At 47.7% G+C, this 22,851-nt stretch overlaps 2 protein-coding genes across 3 annotated transcripts in view; both read right to left on the minus strand.

The window, feature by feature from the left end:
• The window catches only part of LOC123369342 (maestro heat-like repeat-containing protein family member 7), a 1,253,347-nt gene that overhangs the window by 867,448 nt on the left and 363,048 nt on the right, over positions 1-22,851 (minus strand). The gene's annotated exons all lie outside the window — the stretch shown is intronic.
• Positions 1,870-22,851, minus strand: part of LOC123369356 (isopentenyl phosphate kinase-like) — a 34,456-nt gene continuing 13,474 nt past the window's right edge. Inside the window, exons 2-6 of the mRNA XM_045014874.1 lie at positions 10,764-10,881; positions 7,828-7,887; positions 7,150-7,311; positions 6,377-6,461; positions 1,870-3,786 (exon numbers count right to left, since the gene is read on the minus strand). Of these exons, the coding sequence (XP_044870809.1) occupies positions 3,530-3,786; positions 6,377-6,461; positions 7,150-7,311; positions 7,828-7,887; positions 10,764-10,881 (682 nt within the window). The 3' untranslated portion in view covers positions 1,870-3,529. The remainder of the gene's footprint in view (positions 3,787-6,376; positions 6,462-7,149; positions 7,312-7,827; positions 7,888-10,763; positions 10,882-22,851) is intronic.

The following is a 22,851-nucleotide window of genomic DNA, read 5'->3' on the forward strand; positions in this document are numbered from 1 at the left end:
CATCTCTCTTTTTCCTTTGCTCAATGTGTAGCTTTTCAAAATTTCTACTTTGGCCAAGTCAGACAAGCAGCAGAGTGACAGTTGCATTTTCCTTTTGCCACTCGGTGATTTTCCCAGAGCTGATGATGATCTGAAAAGTCAGAGAGTGGAGAACAGAAAAGTGCAAACAAGGACATTTTTAATTTTTTTTTGTTCTCAAAATTGTTTTGTTTCAAAATTTTCCATTGTTTGGATCAAAACCTGCCATTTTCCTGTGGGGAGAAACAATCATTTTCAACAAAACCCCATTTTTTCCAGGGGAAAATTTTCTGGTTCAGAAATTGCAACCAGCTGTTTCCACCACCCACAGGACCCCACCCAACCCCACACCAAACACCCTCCTCACTCCCTCCAACCTCCCCGCCTCTCCCCACAAAATGTTCCACCTCACACCAAACCCCCCACCCTGCCTAGACCCACAGCTCGCCTCCTCAAGGCTCCCTGCCGAGATTTTGTCCCTAGCTGTCCTTCCAAAAGCTCTCCCAAGCCTGTGTCCCCCAAGCTTCCCTCAGTGGCCAGGTCCCCATATTCCCCTCTCCAAGGCCTGGTCTTCCCAGCTCCTCTGCCTTATACCTCAACCTGGCAGGGGCCCAGTCTCCACTATGAGCTCAGCCTCCTCTGTGGCCAACTCGGATGCCCTCCTTTACCAAGAGAACTGAGAGGGGAGGATGGGAAGGGAGTGTCCCACTCAATGTTTGGATGGCGCCTCCTCCTGGTCATTCTGAGGAATAGCTCTCCATATCAAGGCCCCTTCCTGCGGTTGCACGCCATCGCTCTGCCTCTCTCACTCCACGAGTTGCTGCGGCCTCTTGGTGACTTAGCCCTCCAGCCAGGTCACTATCCGCATCTTCCCCTTCTGGGGTTGGGAAGTCTTTCCTCGCCAGCAGTCCTAGGCAGGCCTCCCAGTCACTGCCTCCTAGTACCACTCCCTCAGTGGCTGGCAGAGGAACCAGGGCCTGCCCTCTATTCTGGGGACCCTCTAGCTGATAGCCAAGGCCTGTTCCCTTCTAGACCTTACTGGCTGTTTCTGAGCCCTCTCCTACCATCTAGAACTACCCCCAGCTGGGTTTGCCAAGCGTGTAACTCCCCCCTCCCAGGGAGTAACTTTGGGCTACTGTCCCTGTAGCCTCCAAACACTCCTCCCTTCTGCCAGGGAGGGACTGCAGACTTCCCCAGCAGCTCCTTTCTGCTGCCAATTTCCTGCCTTTATAGTCCTCAGCTGGGCCTCTTCATTCAACCAGGATTGCTTAGCCACCCAATTCCTCTCCACTGTGGCTTGTTGGGTTAATTAGCCCCCTTCTCAGTCTGCCTTAACCCTCTCAGGGCAACCCTCTCTGTGAACACCCTATCACAGAAGGAAGCAGGCTTGTTGGAATGGAGCCACCTCCAGGTTCTAGATGGCAGCCACCTGCCGCCTGCTGAACTGAGGAGCTGGAGGAGGCCGGGAGAAATCGCTAAGTGTTTCTGCAATAAAGCAGCAGCCCCAGATTCCCCTCTGCTGCCATCCTTCCCTCCGGGGTGTGTGTGTGTGTGTGTGAAATTTGGAGGTAAATATGTTGTTGTCCATCCCGGGTTGAAAGTTGGGGAATAACCCTACTCCTGCCGCACCCCTCGCAAAAATTACATCCATTACTGCAGCTCTCCCAATCCCCTTGTGTCTTCAGCTATTGCATCCTGCAATTACAGTTCTTGCTGCACCAGACCCAGGGCCGCAGCAGCTCTCGTGATAGCAATCCCCTTCTGTACCCTAGTGTCTCTTGTGGAAAGGTCGCCAATGAAGAATGCACTTTATAAACATTATACTTACTCGATGCAAGAACCAGCCACATGTATTATTATTCCTCCAGGTGATCACTGGCATGTAATTTTATTTGTAACAATATTTTGAGACATCTGATATATTTTTCTTCTGCCTGTATTTCGCCCTTGCAAAATCTTACCTGTCCAAATTTTGGGCACATCCTAATTTCAAATATATCCTATTGGTACGGGCCAGATTATACTCTCACAGACATTCAAACAAAATCAATAATAAAGAAACTACAATCCTTCGAATTACATTGTTATAGAAGAATTCTGAAAACATCATGGACACACCACGTAACCAACGAAAAAGTATTGGAGATGACTGAACTCAGCAAACGATCAGAGATCTCATGAAAAGAAAGATTCAATTTGCAGGGCACATTTTAAGAGGTTCAGAGGGTGATGTATGTTTACAGAAGAAGGTCATCTTGGATGGACGAGGTGGTATTATAGGTGTATAAAAGGGACTATTTACCCACAAAGAAATTAGCAGAGGACTGAATAGTCAGTCTTTGCAAAGATCTATTCAACAGAAGGGGTAGGAGGAAGAGGGGAAGTATATGTGTGTGTGTGCAGAGAAATATGGGGTACAAGAGGCTGGGGAAATTTGGAGGGCAGGAGGCAGAGGCAATCCGAGGTGTATACACTCCACCGTCTTTGCTCTGCTGTGGTAATGCAAAGCACCTGTTTAGCGAGCCAGTAAATTCTGGCTGCTCTGTGCTGCTCCAGAGTGGCATAAAGCAGTCAGTGCGCACCAGTGAACATGACCTTAAAAGTTGCACAATTGGAAAATAACTTAAGGATGATTCTTCTTCTCTTTAGTAAGGGCCAGGTTTTCAGAAGCGGTCAGCACCCAACGTGTTCGGCTCTTTTGAAAAACCGGCCCCAATATTGGGCGCTGAGTTGTTTTGAAAAGTCTCACCTTAATCTCTCTGCATCTCAGGTTCCCCTCTGTAAAGCTGGGTTAATACTGAACTGCTTCACATGGAAATTCCAAGGGTTACGTTAATATCTGTGCAGCACTCACACACTTGCGTATTGGGGGCCATACAAGCATCTAGACAGAAACAGAATGGTGAGCAGCTAGACTACTTAATTACATGCCCAAATATGAACATAAGTGCTTAACTTTAAGCAGCCCCAAGTCTGACATTTTGGCATTGACGCTTCATATAGAAGTGTTTCTAGGGCAGCTTTCAGCAGCAGAATGGAATTTCAGACACCATGGTCTAGAATGAATCAGATAACCTGAGAATTCACATCAAAGTCCCCTCTATATCATACTAAACTACTTAGCACTTGCACAGCACTTCACAGCCCCAAATTGCTGTGCTAATATTAATTTATTAATCCTCAGCTGAAAAGCCTGAGCCCATTTCCCAGCTGGCTGCCTGGCTGTTTGCTACATGGCTTTATGTGCCTCTTTAAGTGAAGACATACGTAAGAAACATTAGCAGAGGGTTATCCACCATTCAGGTCAGAGCTGGGCTGGAGAAGAGATGCATTAAAATGCAGACTAGGATCTGTGTATTGCCAGTGAATGATGAAGGAGTCCTCTGCCACCGGATGGTTTATCTGGAGTCACCGATGACATGGATAAATCACGGAGTGGATACTGGGGCCCAACTAGAACAAGTTGATGGCAAATCCCCCTGTCCGACAGGCTACTACAGAGACAGCTTCTTCAGACTGTTGCAAGGGAGAGTCTTGTGCCCTCGCCCACTCCCAGCTCCCCAGTTAAACATGCTCTTTCGGCGGCTTCGCTGTCCAGTTTGCAGATCAGCACTGGAATGGCTCCGTGACTCTGGATGACTATGTTAACCGCAGCCCGTAACTTCAGGGAGACTCCTCCGGTGGTATCGTGTGGCAGGGCAGATGTGAGCACAGGGGGGTCCATGCGTCCATCAGGGCTGACAGAAATGGAATCCACCAGCCTGGCACCTGTTTGGGAAAAGAGGAAGGGCACGTATGTCAAAACTGACATAAAAATGCTGAAAGATGAGACAATTCTGTAGCACCAGCATTATGGAAGCCCATCCCAGATAGCACATGGCACATTCCAGTTCTACTGATCAAGAAGGGGAAATAGGAACAAGATACACTTCAACAACAGTTTGTTTCTGAACCTTATCACCCTGGGCCCATTTGCAAAAGGACCTGGGCTTGGTGCCCAATAGCACTACAAATGCCAGCCTGCACTGTGCTCTGGGCACACGACTGGTTACAGAATAGGTACAGCTGGAGCATATACAGACAAATCAATAGATTGCCGGCAGGGTTATGGTTTGACTTGTGCCCTGTGCAAAACTGACCTAACCCCACTGGGGAGTTCTTCCCTTCACCAAGATCCAGCCAATCCAATCCATCTCAATTCAGATTCACCAGATATGTAAGACTAGGCTTCTAGGTCTTCAACACTGCACTGGTCAACTGAAGTCTATCTGTGGGTTTATACCCTGCCTATAGTATATGAGAATCCTCACAATATGGAAGAAGGTTGGGATTGCCTCACCATCTGATAAGGCTAAATTCTATAGAGGAAAACAAAATTTTCCATTCAACACTTCTCCAAATGTCTTGGATATGAACTGCAGACAAGCCCAGATCTTCCCTTAGCGTTAACTGGAGCAGCTCCATTGAAATCACTGGGATTATGTTGATTTAAACCATCAAAGGTGACAGATCACAAAGGGATACAGTAGACACATTTACAGTAGAGTAGAGCCATAGATAGCTAGTAAGGAGACAATACAGAGGGGTCTCAGCAAAACACTAAGACTGTCTTAGAAAGCAGAAGCATTGGCAATCCAGGGTTGTAAATTAGAGGAATAGATTTGAAGGAACATCCCAGCTACTTAACCCTGAAAGCCCGAAGGGCGAGGTTATACAACTCCCTTTACTTTGCAATCCTTCCGACACCTCCCTTTCTTATAACCAACTGCAGTGTGTGCACGCCCAGGTATCCCTTTCCTTTCTGTAAGCCCCAGTCAAGATTAATTTTCTATCAGACGCACATGCAAGAATATGGGGAACCTACCAGATGCTAGGGATGGGCCTAGCACTAGAGACTTCAGAGTTCATACCACTCACATGTACACACATATTAAAGATGGGCCATTTGAAACCCTGGATCCAAAACACCACTGTGGAATCCGATCCTGGTTCAGCATCCAAGTTGTGCAATGGGCCAAACTAAATGCTCAGGTTCTCAAATCCCACATCCTCTAGGTGTCCACAAAAGCAACTGCAATTTTGCAACTTGACCTCATCTCTATCTAAAATATCAATTCATGCATCATACACTGAATTATGTATGATAGTTATTAATAAATATAAATACACCTCTACCTCGATATAACATGACCCGATACAACACAAATTTGAATATAATGCGGTAAAGCCGTGCTCCAGCAGGGGTGGGGGCTGCGCACTCCGATGGATCAAAGCAAGTTTGATATAACACGGTTTCACCTATAACGCGGTAAGATTTTTTGGCTCTCGGGGACAGCGTAATATCGAGGTAGAGTCATATATGGAGATATACCTATCTCATAGAACTGGAAAGGACCTTGAAAGTCCAGTCCCCTGCCTTCACTAGCAGGACCAAGTACTGTCCCTTACTGTTTGTTGTTGTTGCCCCAGATCCCTAAATGGCCCCCTCAAGGATTGATCTCAAAACCCTGGGTTTAGCAAGCCAGTGCTCAAACCACTGAGCCATCCCTCCCTCCATAAGGAACCACTGTTTGCACATCATTTTTATCAGGTGTCATCTGGCTATGTCCAGCGTGGTCCATGGCTGGGGCTCCTAGGTGCTATGGTAATACAAATAAATACATAAATAAATAAATAATAATAATATACCTCAGGCCTAATTCTTTTTTGCTTTGCACTTATGTGTCATTAACATTTATGCAACATAGGTGGTAGCATTTCACATCCTCTTTGCACAGGTGCAAATGGCTACACATTGGACCAGTTGGTTCAATAAAAGATCTCACCTCACCCTCCTTATCTCTTTAATATCCTGGGACCAACATGGCTACAACTGCACTGCAAACACCATTTAGAGGCAGTTACAGTTGAGGCTGTTTTTGTGAGACTGCACAATGCACATTAATCCATGTGCTTCAGTTCTGCTGCTACTTCTGTCCTTGACTCTCACACCACTTTGCTGCTGCCCCTCAATCTAGACCTGCAGCGCTCCGACATTCCAGTCCTGGGCCCCTAAACAGCTCTCCTGATATCCCTCAAATCCGATCTGCAGGCCCCACACCATCCCAATCCTTGCATTCATTTGGGTAGACACTAGCAATCCTGCCATATTCGTGTGATAAGCTCTAAATTATCCTGTAGAGATTGCGCTGTGACTACAAAACCCATGTGATTTGTGAGCCACACCAGGATAAAATACAGATGTGAATAGCTAGCATGTTAACCTACTGAACCCAACAAAAAAGCACAGAACATGAACAGATATTGGGGGAAGGACAGGAATAGACTCCACTTTTTCTTCTCAAGCCTTACACCATACCTGGGGTATCAGGTGGACGGTCATAGATTCCACTGACATCAGTCAAGAAAACCACTCGCTGGGGGGAGAATTCCCTGGACAGAACCTGCAAAATGAAAAACTGCAACAGAGGATCTAAAGTAACAGGTTCCCTGGAATCTCAGTAACAGTTCCAAAGCCAGTCTCTTGTGGGTGTTCTTCCCATTGCTTCCTCTTCCATGTATATATACAGGCACATAACTCAAAATCCTCTCCCCCGCTTCTGGCCTCTTTCCTATGTCCCTATTGCACAGTAAGGGATCAAGGCTGAATCCTGCCCCTGAACATGTGGGTGGGCAGAATGGACCCAACTGTGGTCACAACTGGGTTAGGTCATAAGTGTCTTCAGTCCTAGTCCCAATTGTAAATTTCAGAATAAGCCCATATTGGAGCTTTTGTGTTGGTTGGGCCTGTTCCCAATACACAAGCAGGGAAGCCATTAAAGGTCAAGTTGGGGGTCCAGTCACCTATACACAGCCCAGTCAGAGTGCATAAATAAGACGACATTCCCAGGAGATTCCCATATGGACTCTCAGGAGATCGGCTCTTTCAGAGATTCTCTGCACCGGTCAGAGGCATGTCTATGATCATTCTAAGCTGAGAGCAGAGGAGGAAGGGATGGTATCACCAGCATTCAGCCCTACTGGTAGAGAGGGCACCCTTCAAAGACAAAGCCCAACCGTAACTATCCGTGGATGACCGTGAGAGATTCCACCACTTCCACTCCCACACCTGGGGAAGGCCGGACGTCTTACCTCGATGATAGCATCCCCAGATAAGATACAGCAGTGCTGTTCAGAGTCCAGAGCACAGTCCCCATGCACGACTGGGATGTAGCCAGCATCCAAGGCGTCCCTTATGGCAGAAATGCCAGCCTGGCTGACTTTCTTGCCTGCTGTCTTCCAGGCTCCAAAGGGCTGCAAGACAGACACCATATTGGCCAATGGCTTATGTTGATCCCTGTCATGATCTGACAGCATCCCCCAGCTGTGTGCTTCTCCCCTCCCCCTAGTCAGAAACCTTGCAGGCATTCAACATGCAGAATCCACAGCTTCATTCTTAGGCCATGTTACACCTGTTAACCTCTGGATTCTCTGTGTTGTGTCTGATTACTAGGTGGCCAGACACCACAGAAGAATTAACCAGTTCTCTTCTATCCGGTGGCCAGACTCACAGTCTAAGTATGTCCTTCATGCTGCCCCTCCTGGGATTCAAATCAGGATCCTTACAGTTCACAGCCAGCAGCTCTACCTGCTGAGCCAAAAGGGACCCCTTCCACTAGCTGAGCCGGTAGGATGTATAAAGAGTTGGAAGTTGTTCTTTGCCTCTCTCATATCTACTGCTCCCACTGCACCAGGTATTGCACTAGTCCCTTTCCGCAGAGGGAGTGAGCCTCTAGAGAGCAGAGAAGGCAAATACGGGATACCCCTTACCGAAATGCCCACTGCGGGGACGCCGCACTTCACCAGCTGCTCCGTCACCAGGTGGTTCAGCTGTGGGACCAAACAAGCATCATTCCCATCAGAACAGCTTTTCTGTCTATGTGCCACCCCACACCACCTGCAGCATCGGTTCAATAACCCAGGGAGGGACGTGAGCCAAAGCAGCCCCCTGCATTTCTTAGAGCTATCTCACCAGGGCGGTAAGAGTCCAAACAGCAACATGTGGAGTCACCATATCTCCAGCCACCTCACCTTACTTACCAGAGGTATGTGACATACACTACTGGTTCTAAGCTGCTCCTATTGCTATGCACCCAGATGACCGGGCTGCTGGTTGAGTGCATTGGCTCCCTTTCCATTAGTTCTTCCGTGGAGGATTTGTGGTTTGAAGCACAAATGGACTAGTCTGTAAAATGGTTGTGGTGCCTTGATTAGTTTTGCACTAGTTTCTAGGGAGACTTTCCGGGTTAAATTTTACACAGAGCCAGATTTTCAAAACTGGTCAGCACCCAAGGCGCTGGGCTGTTTGGGCAAACGGGCCTATACAGACTCCGATCTTGTGTTTATCATAGGCAGTGTACAGTGGGTAGAGAAGGGAATTGGGAGCCAGGACTCCTGCGTTCTGTTCCCAATTCTGCCACTCTCTTGCTGTGAGACCTTCAGTGCCTTGGTTTCCCCATATATAAAATAGGGATAATAATACTGCGCTACTTCACAATGCAGGAGAGTGGCTGGAAGGCTGAATTAGTGAATGTTTGTAAAGTGCTTTTAGATCCTTACTAGAAACTGGACCATGATCTAAAGTTCTGAAAAGTTCAGGTGTGCTTGGATCTTGGAATTTTGGCTCAGGCCCGATTATCGCTACTGAAATAGAGGCAGGTCCTGCTCCTGGCTACGCACTGGAGGGACAAGGAGGTTTCACTGCTGTCCCAAGTGATGCAATGAATCTCAGCAGGAAGGGGCAACAAGAATGGCAGTTCAGTCCCCAGTCCACTAGACCATGCTACCTCCCTCTCTTTTCTTGCATTTCCTCTCCTACCTTCTCTTTTTCCTTCACGTTCCCTTTCTTCTGATATTCCACTGGTAAATGTGGTTTTTCTCCGTGTGTGTTATTACAGAAGTGACACTACGTGATTTACTATGGTTTAATCTTTACTTTCTTTGCCTGGAAATGCTGCACAGTGGACTCACCCGTTTTGCACCTTGCGAGTCATATGTGGCTGTGCAAAGTGGGTATAAAATGCTAGCAAATCCGAATTCTTCACTCACTCCAGTGGAAACGTTTTACAGCTCCTTTGCACAGGAGCAAATCACTGCACAAGGTGCAAATCCATGGAGAAGCAGACCCAGTAGGTGGCTCCCTTCATGCTGAGTTAGGACTGAACCAGAATCCTTATACTGGAGCTGTAAGCTGCTAGGGGTGCCTCCTTCACACAAGGCATAAATCTGAGAGGTCCTGACCATTTGTAGCCAGAGATTCCAACCATGGTACTCTTTACATAGATAGGGGTGCTAACCGTCTGCAGGGCATGTATTACGTCTGACCTTCTTGAATATCCCCTGCAATTTCCAATATTAACTTTTCCTATCCTAGATTTTAGTGTAGGGTAGGAAGATGGGGAACAGCTGTATTTCACCCTAGAGGTAGGTGGCTGTATTTCACCCTAGAGGTAGGATGAACTCATTCCCTGTGTTCAATTCATTAAGTTCTGCAAATGCTTTGGGATACTTCAGGAAAAAGCAGCTATATAAAGGTATTATTATTAAATTATATTATTTACATAATACATATGCAAGCTTAAGAATTGCAAATAGCTGAAAACCAGTCCCTCCTCTATTTACCTGCCAAGACCTGACAGTTCTGCATTTCTCTGTGATCATTCACACCTAAAACAGTGGAAGGCTATAGTTCTTCCAGGTGGCCCAGCTGCAAGGCACCATGGGAAAGGCCTTAGCAGGTACATATGCATTTTCTTGTCTTACAATCTCAAGCATTTGTTTATTTTGTTGTCCTCGAGACTGTATCATTTATTCATAGGGAACTTCAGTGCAGACAGAAAAGATTCAGTTGAACAGAGCAGATACAAACTTTACACAGGCCCCATGATGCTCTAGGAAGCTGGAAAATTGGCTTCCCCAGGTCCCTCGGGATCCCATGTGTGTGAGAGATTCCTAGGTTATTCTCACCCTCTGCTCCCCTTCTGATCCATAGGACTGGGATTAAGGGTGTGTGACCAGCGCACCCCCTACACCTTGGCAGTCCCTGACTACTGCAACAGCCCCTCATAGCTGTGGGCAGCTATGTGTAACTTAGGTCTACTCTAAGGCTTCTCTACGTTATACTGAGACACTAGTCTGACCACTAGGATGGTCCAGGACTGGGGGAATGAACAGGCTGTTTAAAACAATTGTTGTGCCCTCCTTTCTTGAGGTGTGGAAAGTGAAAGCCGAGGATCTGGCCCTTTGACACAGAAACTGTTCATGGGAAGAACTGGTGACAACAAATCTCTTAATCGGGGGAGGTGGGAAAAAGTTTCCAAATTGTCAAAATATATATTTTTAAATATATATATATATAATGCTCCCGTTTGACATTTGCAAAGTGAAAATTTCTTTTTCTGGGTCAAAACAACTTTTTGTTTCAAAGTTTTAGTTAACTGATAGTAAACAAAGACACTGATTTTTTTTTTTAAATGTCAAATGGGACACAAAACGTTTGGCCTGACCCAAACCAAATCACTGCTTGGTGAAAAGTTTTGAGATTTCGACTTTTTGTTCCAGTTCAGGACTGGAAAAAATTTCGGAACTCTCGAAAACACTTGTGCATGGGAAACACCTTTTCTGTCCAGCTCTACTCATGATGCTCCAGCCCCGGGGTAAGGGATGCCGGTTACCCGCTATTAAGGGAGGCATGGGGTGCTGCGTACCTTCGTAACGGAGAGCCTGGTCAGACACAGCCCTCGTCGCAGGGCCTCGCTCCCGGCCGAGCCCGCTGGCGATCCTGAGGCCACGCCATTTGCCTTCGCTTGGAAATGCCCAAAGGAGCTGGAATCGGGAAGCAATTGGTTATTAAAGTGAAGCCAATTCAACCTGGGCTCGCCATTCCCTGTGGCTTCAGGGGGTCACAGGCTTTTAGTCCCACGCCCTCCTCGGAGAGGTGCTAAGATGAGGGGAAGATGCCTAGTGAATTTAAATTTCCATCCCTCACAGGCTCCCCTATTGCCTCAGCAGGAAACCTGCCTCACTCCCAGCTCCTGCTCTCTTCCCAGAGCCCTGCCCACTTCCCTACATTCCTCTGTCGCCCTTAATGAGCACCAAAGGAGGCCTTCCCCTTACCCACATCCCTAGGTCTGGGTCTCCTCCCTAGTCCAGCTGGCCATGGTCTCTGTGCTTCCTTGTCAAGCCAATCTGTCCCTGCCTTCCCCAAACATGCCTCCTGCCACAGCTGGTTGCTGGCTTGAGAGAATGGACAGGACACAGCAATGGCAGGAGGCAATGGGGCAGCAGGAAGATAAACCACATGATTTCGGAGTCAATGTCTCAGGCCTCAGAGTGGAGATTAATGCAAGAGGCGGAACTGGTGTCTCCTCAGGAAGAATTTCAGGGCCCAGATGTTTGATTTCACATCCTTTACTGCCTCTTAAGCCTCAAGATTTCAGTTCCTACCATGCCACTGTGACAAAGCCTACAGCAAAAATCCCAAGGGGTTGTTAATATAAAACACTGACTATCTGAGTTTGGGTGTTCTCTGGGTGTTGCAGTGCCTCCGATGATGCTAGCGTACCCAGAGGACAGACACAGAGGGCAGCATGTGAGGCAAAGCAGTCTGGGATGTCCTGTCACAGACAGCCGGGAGGCAGAAAGACTGGCCAAGTCTGTTACAAAGACACACTTATAGGGTCAGCAAAGCACTGTGCTACACACCCACAATAGGATGACAACCATGGCTCCACCTAACCTGTTGGCAAGAGCAACACCTGGACAGCTGCCACGATTATTAACTAAATACTAACCACATCTGTGGGGATACAAATCAGGCCAATGACTGATTACAAATCTGCCTAAATATTATAGTGCAGCTTGCGCCTGAAAATCCAGTATCCCACACACACCAGGTTCCCAGGGGTTTAAAATTAATTGGACCTATTACCTCTCACAGACCTTTACCCAGCACAGGTTTCTACCTAACAAAGAGCTAGGAAAGGTGGCTGCTAAGGTGGAGCCCCTTGACTGACAGACCTCCATGCGACTGTCTCTGATCATCTCCATGGACACACCTTATCACCACATGACCCATTTCCACCTGGACCAAACCTTTAGATGTCACAGGCATCAGACACAAGCTCCCTTTGGTTACACTCAGGCAGACAGACAGGCTGTTGCAGGACAAAGGGCTGGAGGGAACACGATTGGATGGATCCATGGAAGGATGAGCAAGCGAGATGGGATGGATGGATGGGATGGTGAGATAAATACTCTGGGTAGAAACGATGATGTGATCTACAGGGGAACAGGGGCCCTGGAGGGGCTTGTTCTGGCAGGGGTGGAGGCCACAGGTTGCTGCTGTGGTGGGGCCGAGGAGGTAGAGGGGTGTGTGTGTGTGTGTGTGTGTGTGTGTGTGTGTGTGTGTGTGTGTGTGTGTGTGTGTGTGTGTGTGTGTGTGTGTGTGTGTGTGTGTGTGTGAGTGTGTATATATATATATATATATATATATATATATATAAGGGGACAGGCTGATGAATAGAACTTGCAGTATAAATCCAGCAGTGAGTGACTGAAACAGAGCAGGGTGAGACTAGCCTGGTTTTCAATTCTGTAACTTTGAGGCAAAGATGATGGCCAGCAAATTGTTTTCCATCTGGGGCATTAATGAAGCCCAGCAGGCTCCTGTCAATCTCTTTTACTGGCATATCAGGTGTCCCCAGACGGTCTGGGGCCATCTCTAACTCGTTGACATTCATGACAGAGAACGGCGAATCCCTCTTCCCCGTTGGCCAGTCATGTGTCGTTTTCAGGCATGTCTTGTTTTGTGCTCCATATCCTTTCGCTTCTCTCCTTTCACCCCCAACAGCTGTTTCTGTTTTGAAAGGAACTTAACCAATTTGTGTTCCAAAGGCGTCCTTCTCCTGGAGATACCTGCTCTGTGGAGCAAATCAGGCAGTGTCACAGTGGAGGCAGCCAGTCATGTTTATCAGCTGTGGGCCTGTCCTGAATCCAGCAACTCCCCCAGGAGCTTGGGCACTGACCTTTGCTCCCACAGGGCCTGTAGGTAAATAGGCCCAATGGTCTGTGATGGGATGTTGGATGGGGTGGGATCTGAGTTACTACAGAGAATTCTGGCTGGTGAGTCTTGCCCACATGCTCAGGGTTTAACTGATTGCCATATTTGGGGTCAGGAAGGAATTTTCCTCCAGGGAAGACTGACAGAGGCCCTGGAGGTTTTTCGCCTTCCTCTGCAGCATGGGGCATGGGTCACTTGCTGGAGGATTCTCTGCACCTTGAGGTCTTTAAACCATGATTTGAGGACTTCAATAACTCAGATATAGGTTAGGGGTTTGTTACAGGAGTGGGTGGGTGAGATTCTGTGGCCTGTGTTGTGCAGGAGGTCAGACTAGATGACCATAATGGTCTCTTCTGACCTTAAGTCTATGAATCTATGAATCATGGAAACAGCTTTGGGCACTGTCATTGGGAGGAAGATCTTTACATCATTAAAGAGAGACCACTCCTGGATGTTCTCATTAGCAGTGGGCTGGCAAGGAATTTCAATCCAGGCTCAAACTGGTGGCAGCAGCAAAGTGGGATCATTTAGGGAATATTAATAATATCTATTGCTTATATAGCGCTTTTTTATCAGTAGATCTCCAAGCACTTCACGTCTTGAATGTATTTATCCTCACAATGTGTTGATCCCCATTGTGCAGGTGGGGAGCTGAGGCACAGAGAAGTTAAGTGATTTGCCCAGAGTCACATAGAAAGTCTGAACCCCCCAAGTCCCAGGCTACTGCCCTAACCACTGATAAAGACTGGTACTGGGGGGAGAGGGGAAGTGAGGGTGTTTCCCCAAAATGCCAGGAGCCCAAAGAGCCAAAATAAAGCTTTGAAGAGCCTGGGTCATGTAAATAAATAACGACAGCAAAGAACATGATGACAATGTTCCAGCCCCTCACGGTTATTAAAGATCCCATCGTGACAGTTCCAGCAAGAGCAGGGGTGCTCTGTGTCCCAGGGTCCTACCCAGCTTCCAACAGAAGTATTTCAATTCCATGTCCCTAAACCCCCCACTGGGACTTCCCTGGATACAGCATCTTCTTTCTTTTCCTTTCTAACATATCGACCTAACTTGGCCATTTTCCATTTCTCTCTCTCACAGTCTACGCATCTTCCTTCTTTCCTCCGCTCTCCCTGTGCTTATCTTGGTATAATAATGGGAGTGCTCCTCTACAGCTCAAAGCACGTCATGCCATTTAACAAAAAGACCTACCGGTACATCCACAGTCCCTCTTTGCAGGTGAGCTTTGGCCTCTTTCCTATCTCTCGAGGTGCACGTACAAAAACAGAACTCAACCATTGCTAACACGAGACAACATCACTTACAAAGAAACCTCCCTGAACCAGGCCACAATTCATCAGCCTCGCCACATGACATGAATGGGGGGAAATGAATGCCAGGGTCAAGGGCCCTCCGCTAACACTGCTCTGTCCCCAGCATACAGTCATACAGATCCAGGGGCTGACAACGTAGTTATCTCAGCTGATCTCAAGTGCTGGGCTGGAGCCTGAAGAGAGAAGGTGTGTCTGAGGCAGCCAGGACCCTATCGATACAGGGCTCCATGGATCTAAGTGTCCTAGCAACAAACTGGAAGCCAAAGCAGACCATAAGGCACTGGGATATTATGTTCCCCATAAGAAGCGCTTGCTCATGAAACAATCAGCTGCATTCTGCACCAGACAAAGCTCCCAAGCACCATTCCGGGGTAGCTCCAAGGAAAGCCCGTCAGATTAATCCAGTCTGGAGGTAAAAGAGACCAGGATTCCTGAGGTGGAGTCTGTAAGTGCAAATAAAAATATTAACTACTGCTGTGACCTGGGGACCCAGGAGCAGCTAAGGATCCCAAAGGGCCCTTTGAGTATTAACCTTATCAACAAGAGATGGGCAGACCCCCGAGTCAGAGACGCTGGTATTGTCTGCCCCATCACCTGTCTCCAACAACCTGCACAAGGCCACAGCTCTGATCCATGACTCTATCGTGGTTGGACAGCAGGAGAAGCCTGCCACACCATCTGAGGCAGATGGAACAGAGCTGTAGGGCTGAGTGTCTTCCACATGGTGATGGAAGTTCAGCCCAGACCATTCCACACTCTCCCTTCACATACGCACTGGGCAGGTGGGGTAAGAGTAGAACCCTGCAGTACCCTATGCAAGCAAACAGAAGAGTAATTGCCCAACCCCACTCCCTGGGATCACTTGGAGAGGAGAGATCAGAGGCAGAGCAACTCCATTTACCTTTGCCAGGGTCCACTGCCTTCACTTCCTGTCCTAATCTGTGGTGCAGTGTCATTGTGCCCAGAGACCCAGCTGCTGTGTTCTACCCCAGATGTGGGTTCATTTCTGTGGTGAAATAAGCTGTTACATTCTGTACCTTGGGGGAGCACCCTATAACCCCCATATTCCTCATTTATATAGGATTGTGATCTTGCATATAAAGCATGCCTTGTAAGGTATCAGGGAAAGGTTATGATTTGCTGGAAGTCATTTCTCTATCCATAGATGTGTATCATTAATGCATATGAAGTTATGAGAATTGTGTTGTATGGTGGTCACTAAAACATGCTGTAAATTGGGGATTCAGCCAGATATTAGCTCCCCAGAGGCAACAGCAAGGAAAGTAACCAATGCCCAGGCAGGGTATCAAACAACCCATCAACAGCCATTGTCCAGCCAGGGAGCTACAATGCAATGACTCACCTGCATGAGGCCACAGCAGGGAAATTGCTCAACCTTGCCTGGAGACTCAGCAATGCCCACCCAGGCATGCCTGGACTTGTGTTCTCCAAGCACATGGACTGAGCATAAAACAGAGTGGCCACATGCTGGGCCTTTCTCCTTCACCCACCTACGCTGAAAGCAACAAGGACACTCTGAAGACTCCAACTGAGGGGACTGGCCCAGATTTCAATGGTGAAATCTGTGTACTGTAAACTGCAATATCCAGTGGGGTGAGAAAAACTGCTTAATCTAGATGTTGCCCAGTGTAATAGGGTTGAGAGTTTAGACTGCATGGCTATATTTTCTTTTCTTTTGGTAACTAACTCTGACTTTTTGCCTATCACTTAAAATCTATCTTTTGTAGTCAATAAACTTCTTTTACTGTTTATCTTTACCAGCGAGTTTGCCTGAAATCTGTGGCAAATGTGCTCAGGTTTGCAAAGGCTGGTGAATGTCCACTTTCCATTGATGAAGTGGTGAACCAATTAATAAATCTGCACTGCTCATCTTGAGCAGTGCAAGACAGTTTATCCCTGAGGTACAGTGCTGGGAACTGGGGGGATTTGGCTCTGGTGCCTTTTTCTGTGTGATTCATGAGTGGCTCTGGGAACATTCATGCAATCTAGCTGGGTGTTGGGTCTCCACATGTGGTTGTGCTGAGATAACAGCACCTGGAGGGGTTCGCTGCTGGTCACTAGCAAGGCATTGTGAGAGACAGCCCAGGCAGAAGAGAGTTCGGGGGCACAGAGGTCCCATGGTCTCAGGCTGCACCTCGGAGATCTCATCAAATAAGCAATTAAATAAAATGTAGTGACTCTATGGCCTCATCGCTCTAACATCCCCTGCCAAAATGATCCTGGTGGGTTGGGGCCAGGACTTGGTCAGAGTACCAGACCACGTCAGTCACCTGGCCAATGGGAGGCCACCTGGGCAGATGCTTTCTGGACCCTGTGGTCCAGCCACACTTGTGTAAGGACAGCCCACTGGACACATGAGCAATCCCCTCTGTTTTCACTTTCATGTGTCTGACAAGGCTGGGGCTCCAGGCAGCAGCTCATGCAGGGAAGGGTTCTCAGCCGTGAAGATGGAGGAGCAGGTGGTGTTACTGAGAAGAAGCTGGGATAGGAAGTAGCAACTCCGCATTGCAGGTGATGTGAAAGCCAGGACTAAGCCCAGACAGGAGCTCACAGAGGCAGCTCACTAGGCCTAAGTGGAGCAGAGAGCCAGAGAGTCCAAGCTAGGGAATGGAAAGGGGAAGGCAGGTGGTTGCACAAGCTACCAAAGGCCAGACGGGAATCTGGAATGCAGGGCCTCACATCCAGAAGAGCAGACTAGTAAAGTCAGAGGCTGAAGCAAGGAGCCAGAAGAGCAGAGCTGACTACAGAGTCATGCAATAGAACCTGGGCTGTAGGAAGCTGGAGGCTTAGTGGAAGGGGAACTTGGGGAGGCAGCGATTTTTGTAATTCGGTCTAAGCATCAGGACCAACATCTGATTATGGCTGCCTCTTATCTCGAATTGAGCCCCTTAAAATCAGTCGCTGCTTTGGAAAACACAGCTGTGATTGCTCGACAAGTCAGGCATTGAGTCAAGGACCGAGCTCAGCTCTCTGATTCCCAGCCTTGCCCTTTATCCAATACCTCATGCTTCCTGCCCTTTAGGTCACCCTCTGAAGCATTCAGCACCTACAAGTGAGAATGACTTGAATCTAAAGCCCATCACGGCCACCCAGCTGCTCTGATACAGAGCCGACCTTAAAATAAACAAATACAAGTTTCAACAGCCAACTCTACACATTCATAGTTTTTAAACTACCAAGAGTATTTCCTTCAAATCTGACTTATTTTGTAGATTTCAGTGAGTCTGAAAAATCAAGCCAAGTCTGAAGAATACATGTTCTATCATTCTACAACTTCTTGATCCTGATTTGCAACTACATTAGGGCCTCTTTGCACCATTCTGGAAGTATAAAGAGGCCTTAAAGTGTGAGTAAGTTACATTTATATCACCAGAATGGCGTGACGGGGCTGTAGTTTAAATGGAAATCAGACCTAGTGTCTATAAAACATATTATATTGCATAAGAAATTATAGATTGCATTATATCCCCTATGGTGCTAACTGGCAAGCCATTTATAATGAACTAAACAGAAATTGCATTTTAAAGTGTAAGCACAAGGGACCAGAGTTAAGGCTGAGATTGCATCCTTAACTCTGTATTTCCTGAATTTTAGCTGTGTAAGTTCGCAACCTTAGTAGTGTATTGTCACTAATTTTGCATATACCCAGTACCTTTCTTGGTATGGACATGATATTAAGATGGAAGACCAATGAATTACAAAGTGTGTTTTCCAAGAAATGTTGCTACCTGGCCAGCGATCACGAGGTTGCCTAAAAGCTTCAGTGGCATGATAAGATCACCAATGATGGTCATAAACTGAATATCCAACTGGACCTAGTTAAAGATCAGTGCAGGTGGTGCTCGATCTACAAGGAGGCTCTATATTCCTTTGGGATTTGCCATGCTGCTGCTGTTCTCCAAATCCATAAACCAACACATGGCTGTATCTACAGCTATAAAATCTGCATTGGCCGGCGAACCACAGCCACTGGGAGCTACAGGGGGGCCGTGCCTGTGGACAGTCAACATCAGCAAAATACCTCCCGGCCCGCAATCAGATTACCCCGATGAGCCGCATGTGGCCCGCAGACTGCCCACAACTGTTCTAAAGCCTCCGTGCTTTGGAGCAGGAACTTGAGATTTTGCAGGCAATTGGCCCTGGTATCAGGGATAAGCCTTTTGCTGACCTCTTGAAAATCTGCCCAAATTTGACCAACTAAGAAGTCTCTGAAAATCTCAGTTTGCACACGCTCAGTAGAGACAGAGTTTGGCAGCTAAATTCTTTGAAGTTTCCATCTGCACTAAGCATGCTCCACCCTGAGCTGAGCAGGACCTTCCCTGCAATTGCTCATCCCACTTGCCAAGGAGATAGTTTCTCCTATGCCCTGAATACTTCCCGAGCCCTGCTAGAGCCTAGGCAGTGTGGAGGAGGAACAGCACAACTGGAATGCAGAGGGGTGAGGAGCAGAGGAGAGGACAAGGTTAGACTAAGAGGTGTAGGAGTCGTGGGAGTGGGAAATAGGAGAAGAGGAGGACAGAAGATGAGGTGGGGGAGGAAGGGAGAGACAGGAGCAGTGTGGGACAGGTGACAGGTACCTGAATGGAGGCAAAGGCAGAGATGACAGCAGAGGGGGACAGGCTGGAGGAACAGGGGTAAAAGGGTCTGTAACCATACATACACCCACCCCCAGAATCTGGAATTAAACTCAGGAGACTTGGGTCTCACCATTCCTCTGCTGCCAGCAAATAGCTGTGAAATCCACTAAATGTCTTTATAAGTATGCCCCCTGGGGTCTGATTTGTAGAAGGGTTGGGTGCTCACAACTGCAACTGAAGTCAATTAGAGCTGCAACTCCGAACATATAATGTGCTATCAAAATGCTAAGTAACCCCCACTATTTGCCTGGTGGCAGCGCCAGTTGGGCATTTGACAATTTTGGCTTTAATCTCTCCGTGCCACTGTTCCCCATCTGAAAAATGGGGATGATAATCTCTCTCTCTCTCAAAGGGATGTTGTGAAGAGAAATTCATTAATGTTTGTGCCGCACTCAACTACTATAGTGATGAGCACGATAGAAAAGCCCATATAAATAAAGACTGTATCAAAAGGCCAAATTAAGGTTGCAGTGTTAGCCAATACATGTATGTTAGACATAGTATACATCACATTAGGTAGGTATTATGCACATAGTATTAACATACATTATAGATAGAAGGGATGGGAAGTTGTATTAACGGAATGTATTAGGCTCTTTCCACAATTCTGTTCACCCACGTCAAGTATCCCACAACACTTTGCAAACCTAAAGTCAGCTTTGGCATTAAAAAACAGGAAGCCTGTTAAAGCCAAGATACATAAATGGTGTTTCCTAGCACAGGTTGGGAGGTACTTCTACACCCAACTAGTTTGGAATGTAGAAAGGTATCGAACAACAAGTTAAGGAATTGGTGGGTTGCTCTTAGATTACATATAAATTATTTTTAAATGGGAGCAGTCATGGGGGGTGTATCTTGGGGGGTGTATCTTTACTTTTCGTAGAAGATGTGCTTCAAACATGCTGCGAGATAAAAACTGCTTCTCAGGAGGGCACGTATGTCTTCTTTTCATATTGTATATTTTGTCTTTAGACAATAACTGTGGCTGAGTTTGGGTATTTTGTCTCTTGAACATTCTTCATAATGCTTTCATCCGAAGAAGTGGGTATTCACCCACGAAAGCTCATGCTGCAAAACGTCTGTTAGTCTATAAGGTGCCACAGGATTCTTTGCTGATTCTTCATAATGAACCACAAGTCAATCGGTTGGCTATACTATTAGTAAACAACAGGCAACTTAATTTCTGGCTTTTTCTAACTTCTGAGAGCTTGATTTTGCAAACTTACTATTCTTTTAATGTAAGCTAGGGGGCTGTAATATAAATGTAGGATAATTATCACTTCCTACGGGTGATGGACAAAGGGGGAAAACTGTTTGTTCCTTTGTAATGTATACATTTTTTGCTCCTTTGTAATGTATAAAGAAGGTCTGAACATTCTTCTAGTTTTTTTGCTTGCTTTTTACATTAGAAATTCAGGTCTACACTTACCTTGCTTTTCCCTGGACAGTTAGGAAATAACAGGATTATGACTTCACAGACAGCAACAAAGTAAGCCCTGATACCTGAGAGGGGAATGGATTTATTCAGATTTTTAAGCACTGGGTTTTGTCTTTTTCAGTAGCACCTATTTAACTCTAATGCCTGAGAAACAGCTGGGAGAAAAAAAATCTGAGTTAAAGATCAAACACCGTGATCCCATTCAGTTGAGGGCTGAGAGAGCTGCTGTTCTACATATCCGGGTCCTCCAGTGAAACCTCCAGCAAAACAGAGAAGACCAGAATGGACACTCCTGATATTCACAGGGTAAGAAACAATCTGGGTTTTTTTTTCCAAATACAAGCCCCTTTCAGGCCTTCTTCATAAATTATAAAGAAAGAGGAAAGCTTAAAAATCCAAATTTCCTTCCCCCCACTCCCTGATTCCTTTTAAAAGGATGTGGACCACAAGGCTGATCTGCCTTTAAAAAGACAGTGCTCCTATTATTACTTCTAGGATCCAGTTCCTGGTGCAGGGGTGGGGGAAGCACATGGAAGGGTGGAGAGCCAAGATCAAAGGGAAGAAAAGCTCAGAGATGCCACACATGGGACCCCTTGGCAGCAGTACACCCAAGCCAGGGCTGGGAGTGGCTTGCCGTGCAGTTGACTCTGCAGTGCAGTACCCATAATAGCATCCTCCCACACTATCCATACTATAGTAAAGGGGAGAACTCGGAGCATGGCATAGCAAGAGGACAAGCCAGAGCGCTTCAGTAAGACAACACAGCACCAAACCTGACAACTGACACAAGAGATGGTCCTGCCTGCAAACAACTCTGATGAACAAGGGAATCCATCTCTCTTCCACCAACCAGCCCTGATATCCTTTAGCTCAGGGGTGGGCAAACTTTTTGGCCTGAGGGCCACATCTGGATATGGAAATTGGATGGCGGGCCATGAATGCTCATGAAATTGGGGGTTGGGGTGTGGGAGGGGGTGAGGGCTCCAGTTGGGGGGTGCAGGCTCTGGGGTGGGGCTGGGGATGAGGAGTTCAGGGTGCAGGAGGGGGCTCCGGGCTGAGGTAGGGGGTTGGGATGGGGGGGGGTGAGGGCTGAGGGTGTGGGCTCTGGGGTGGGGCTGGGGATGAGGGGTTTTGAGGGTGGGACAGGGATCAGTGCTGGGGTAGGGGATTGGGGCCCGGAAGGGAGAAAGGGGTGCAGGCTCTGGGCGGCGCTTACCTCAAGCAGCTTCCGGAAGGAGTGGCATGTCCCCACTCCGGCTCCTACGCAGAGGCATGGCCAGGCAGCTTTGCACATTGCCCCGTCCTGGCCAATGGAAGCTGCGGGGGCCGCGCTTGGGGCAGAGGCAGCGTGCAGAGCCCTCTGGCTGCCCCTACATGTGGGAGCCGGAAGGGGGACATGTTGCTGCTTCCGGGAACCGCACGGAGCGGGGCCAACCCCTGACCCTGCTCCCCGGCTGGAGCATCGAGCAGGGCAAGCCCTGGACTCTGCTCCCCTGAGAGAGCTCAAGGGCCAGATTAAAATGTCTGAAGGGCCGGATGCGGCCAGTTTGCCCACCCCTGCTTTAGCTAGACATCTCACAGACTGCCCTCTCCTATAGTCTATATCCATTTGTGTGCCTATATCCATCACCTTTCCCCTCTGCCAGCCCTAGTGAAGATTCCTTTACCACGAGACGTGCGTGTGTGAGCATTTTGTAGGGTGCGATAGGGCCTAGTGTCTATGATGCTCGCCTTAGGGCTCACGGCACTGCAAACGCATCTGATCTGACAGGGAGCAGGGGATCCAGACTCCCTCCCTATGCATTTGGAGGAATGCCAGGGTTAGGAGAGTTAAAGTGGCTGTGGCATGGGCGGAGAGCGTTAATTACCCCAAGTGAGTTTTAACACCTCTTTATATAGTAACTATCAAAAGCCCAGCCCCTCCTTGGCATCTGCTTTCTAGCAGTTCCGCACGCTTGGCTGCCCAGAAAGATGTCGGCAATAGAGGGCTTCTCTACACTGGCACTTTGCAGCGCGGCAGCTTTCTCGCTCGGGGGTGTGAAAAAACAGCCCCCTGAGCGCAGCAAGTTACAGCGCTGTAAAGCGCCAGTGTAGACAGTGCCCCAGCGCTTTAGCGGTGTCAGTGTAGACTAGCCCAGAGATATAAACCGACAGGAGACAGGAGTTTTGGAAGCTGCAATGGTCCCTCATGCTTAAGAAAGGCTGCGACGTGCAGAGAATGCAATGAGTGACCCTGCACATGCTCCCGGCCACCCATGGTTTGCCTCTATGGCAGGGCCCTGCTGACATGACTGAGAGGGGCCTTTACTAAGC

The sequence above is a fragment of the Mauremys mutica genome, chromosome 4 (assembly GCF_020497125.1).
Source record: "Mauremys mutica isolate MM-2020 ecotype Southern chromosome 4, ASM2049712v1, whole genome shotgun sequence".
Taxonomy (NCBI): Eukaryota; Metazoa; Chordata; order Testudines; family Geoemydidae; genus Mauremys; species Mauremys mutica.